The sequence below is a fragment of the Solanum pennellii genome, chromosome 4 (genome assembly GCF_001406875.1).
Source record: "Solanum pennellii chromosome 4, SPENNV200".
In the NCBI taxonomy this organism is placed as follows: domain Eukaryota; kingdom Viridiplantae; phylum Streptophyta; class Magnoliopsida; order Solanales; family Solanaceae; genus Solanum; species Solanum pennellii.
The window spans coordinates 68,757,574-68,760,644 of NC_028640.1; the positions used below are offsets into that span (position 1 = coordinate 68,757,574).

General features: G+C 27.9%; 1 protein-coding gene across 1 annotated transcript in view; it reads left to right on the forward strand.

Annotated features, from left to right (window-relative positions):
- The window catches only part of LOC107017261 (WAT1-related protein At1g43650-like), a 4,650-nt gene extending 1,835 nt beyond the window's left edge, over positions 1 to 2,815 (forward strand). Inside the window, exons 3-7 of the mRNA XM_015217525.2 lie at positions 386 to 502; positions 654 to 888; positions 1,769 to 1,927; positions 2,026 to 2,177; positions 2,496 to 2,815. Coding sequence (XP_015073011.1) covers positions 386 to 502; positions 654 to 888; positions 1,769 to 1,927; positions 2,026 to 2,177; positions 2,496 to 2,610 — 778 coding nt within the window. The 3' untranslated portion in view covers positions 2,611 to 2,815. The remainder of the gene's footprint in view (positions 1 to 385; positions 503 to 653; positions 889 to 1,768; positions 1,928 to 2,025; positions 2,178 to 2,495) is intronic.
- The last annotated feature ends 256 nt before the right edge of the window (positions 2,816 to 3,071 follow it).

A 3,071-nucleotide genomic window follows, 5' to 3' on the forward strand; every position in this document is an offset into this window, starting at 1 on the left:
TGTATATATATATATATATATATATATATATATATATATATATATATGTGCATGCATGATGAGGTATAAATATGAAGTAAAATGTGTAGCATACACAAGAGTCATGTAAAATTAAGTTATGAGTTGATTCAGAATGAACGTCATCTTATTATATGTATATATTTCAAATATTCTTTATATATATAGTTCATGTTGAAAGTAATGGATTCAGTTGAACTCACAGGATCAAAAGGATCAGATGTACGTAGATTCTTCTCTAAGTGTTCTATATATAGAAGTTATAATACTTGCACTAATAGTATTAAAACTTTATAATATGGTTGTTGGGACTAGACTTTTTGTTGACCAAGTTGTGTTATGATTAATATGTGAAATTAATTTTCAGGATTACCTTGAGCTTGAATCTATGCTATATTTCATTAAGTTACATATCGGCAACATTTGCATCTGCAAGCACAAACACAATTCCTGTTATTACCTTCATTTTGGCTTTATGCTTCGGGTACGTACGTAATTTTTTAGAAAATTTATTAATCTATGGAGCGACCTAAACAGTGAGGATTCATATGACCGACTTCATTTGAGAGTTTTTGTTGATGTTGTTATGAAATATTAATTGTGTACTATTTTATTTTTTTTGTATGATATTTAAGGATGGAGAGCATTTGTTACAAGCAAAGGCATGGAATAGCTAAGATTATGGGTGCAATTGTGTGTGTTGGTGGGGCTTCAATGTATGCTTTTGTAAATGGACCTCCTATATATCTAGAAAGCCACAAAAAAGTAGATTATCAAACTTCAATTGGCACCTCTAAAGGGGAATGGATTAAAGGTTCTCTTATCATGTTTTTAGCCAACACAATGTGGTCATTGTGGCTTATTCTCCAGGTTTTTTTCCTACACTTATCTACCACCCAAGAGAAAGTTCCTAAATAAGGATAATTTATGTAAAGTATTTAAGTTTGCTTTTAGCCAACATAAATATCTTGTTTTTGGACCATAAATTTCAAAAGTTCTTTTTTCTTTTTTAAACTTTATATCTGATCAAATATCGATATACATAAATTGAGACAAAGTGAACAATTAAACACATAAATTGGGACCATAAACTTGTTCTTTAATTTGACCTCAACTAACATCTATGATTCTATGTCTTTTAACTTTAGATGTGCATAAGTAAACACTTAAACTTATATAAAATTGAATAAGTTGATTGACACACACGCACCCTATCTGGTGTCCCACAAGAATTGTCACATAGCATGTGTGTTTACTTGTTTTTCTAGTACACGTCTAAAATTGGAGCGTATATACATATATATATATATATATATATATATATATATATATATATGAATTGGGTCAAAGTTAAAGTGCATGTTTATGTGCTATGTCTTGTAGAAAATTTTGGTTTTAAATATAACAAAAGAAAATGACATATTTATGTAGTTTTTCCATTAACTTAGCTACTTAATAGACAAAAGAGAAAACACACACAAAAAATGAATAAAAAGTATCTAATTAGAATACTTCATTAGCAGTTGAAGCGTTCTAGTGAAACCAAACATAATTCGAGTGTATAAATAAAATAAAACTATCCTAACAAGTTTAAGAGACTAAGGTTATGTAATAATAAAACTATAATCAATTCATAGAACTTAAAACTAGCTAGTATGAAGTATGTGCCATATATTGTGGCACCTTATGCTAAAAACTAAAGGCTTATTATTTTCTAAATTAAAATATAGCTCAATTTATTTTGTAACAGGGTCCAATTATGAAAGAATATCCAGCAAAATTAAGGCTAACAACTCTTCAATGCTTCTTTAGCTGTATTCAATCAGCAATTTGGGCTATTTCAGTAAAGAGGGACATTGCTGCATGGAAATTAGGTTTCAATTTCAATCTTCTCTCTGTGGCTTATTGTGTAAGAACATTTAATTTAATTCCAATTTTTTTTTTAAAAAAAAGTAATATTTTTTTATATGATTTTTACTCAATTTTATTATTATTAAAAATTGACAGGGTGTGATGGTCACTGGGGTGTCATATTGGCTAATAGCATGGGTAATTGACATAAAAGGACCAGTTTTTATTGCTATATTTACTCCAGTATCTCTAATATTTACTGCCTTCTTTTCATCTATCTTTTGGAACGAGACTCCTCATTTGGGAAGGTATTATTTACGTCTTTTACTGTTTAACTACAAAATTAATCGCATCGTAAATTCCTATATTTCTTTTAGCAGTGTTAAAAAGATCCAGAATTCACATTTTTTGTCCTGCTTTCTTTAGACAATGTCATTATTGAGTTATAGAAAATTGATGAATTCCTCTATTTAAGTCATCATTATAAGAGAATTCACATTTTGGGAAAGAAATAGCTACTCTAAAAATTAACAATATTTTATCCCCTATACTATAAGTAGCACTATATATTATTATTATTTAATTATGAAGTGGGTAATTAGCTAATGGTTTGCTAATATTGACAGTGTTTGTGGAGCAATATTGCTAGTGATAGGACTTTATGGTGTTTTGTGGGGTAAACAAAAAGAAGCAAAATGCAAAGAGACAAGTCAATACAATGGAGAAATTACCAACATATAGCAAAGGGAAATGAATGGATATGCATATTATTAAGATAATAATAATTAATAATTGTAGAAATTAAAGTTCTCTTTTGTGTTCTTTTTTTTTTCTCTGTTTAAATGAGTGGTAATTGTTGAGTCATATTATGTGTCATATTTTTAGGGATAAGAAGTCAACTTTAGTTTTGGTTTGGTTAATGTATGAGTTGTTGGTTTTTGAGTTCTATTGAGTAAATAGTTTTGGTTTAAATTTTTTATTTTTTATATTACTCATTGTCTAATACATACATTGTTAGAAGTTCTATTATTGGTGAATAATAGATTAAAACGAGATAAAACTTTTTTATTCAACACTTTAATAAAAGCAATATAATGAAATTACGCTTGCGCTATATCGAGGAAAAATATTTGCATCTAGTAATCTAGTATAAAATATTATACAATATTATATCTAGTTTAGTCCATATTTTATTGTACCTA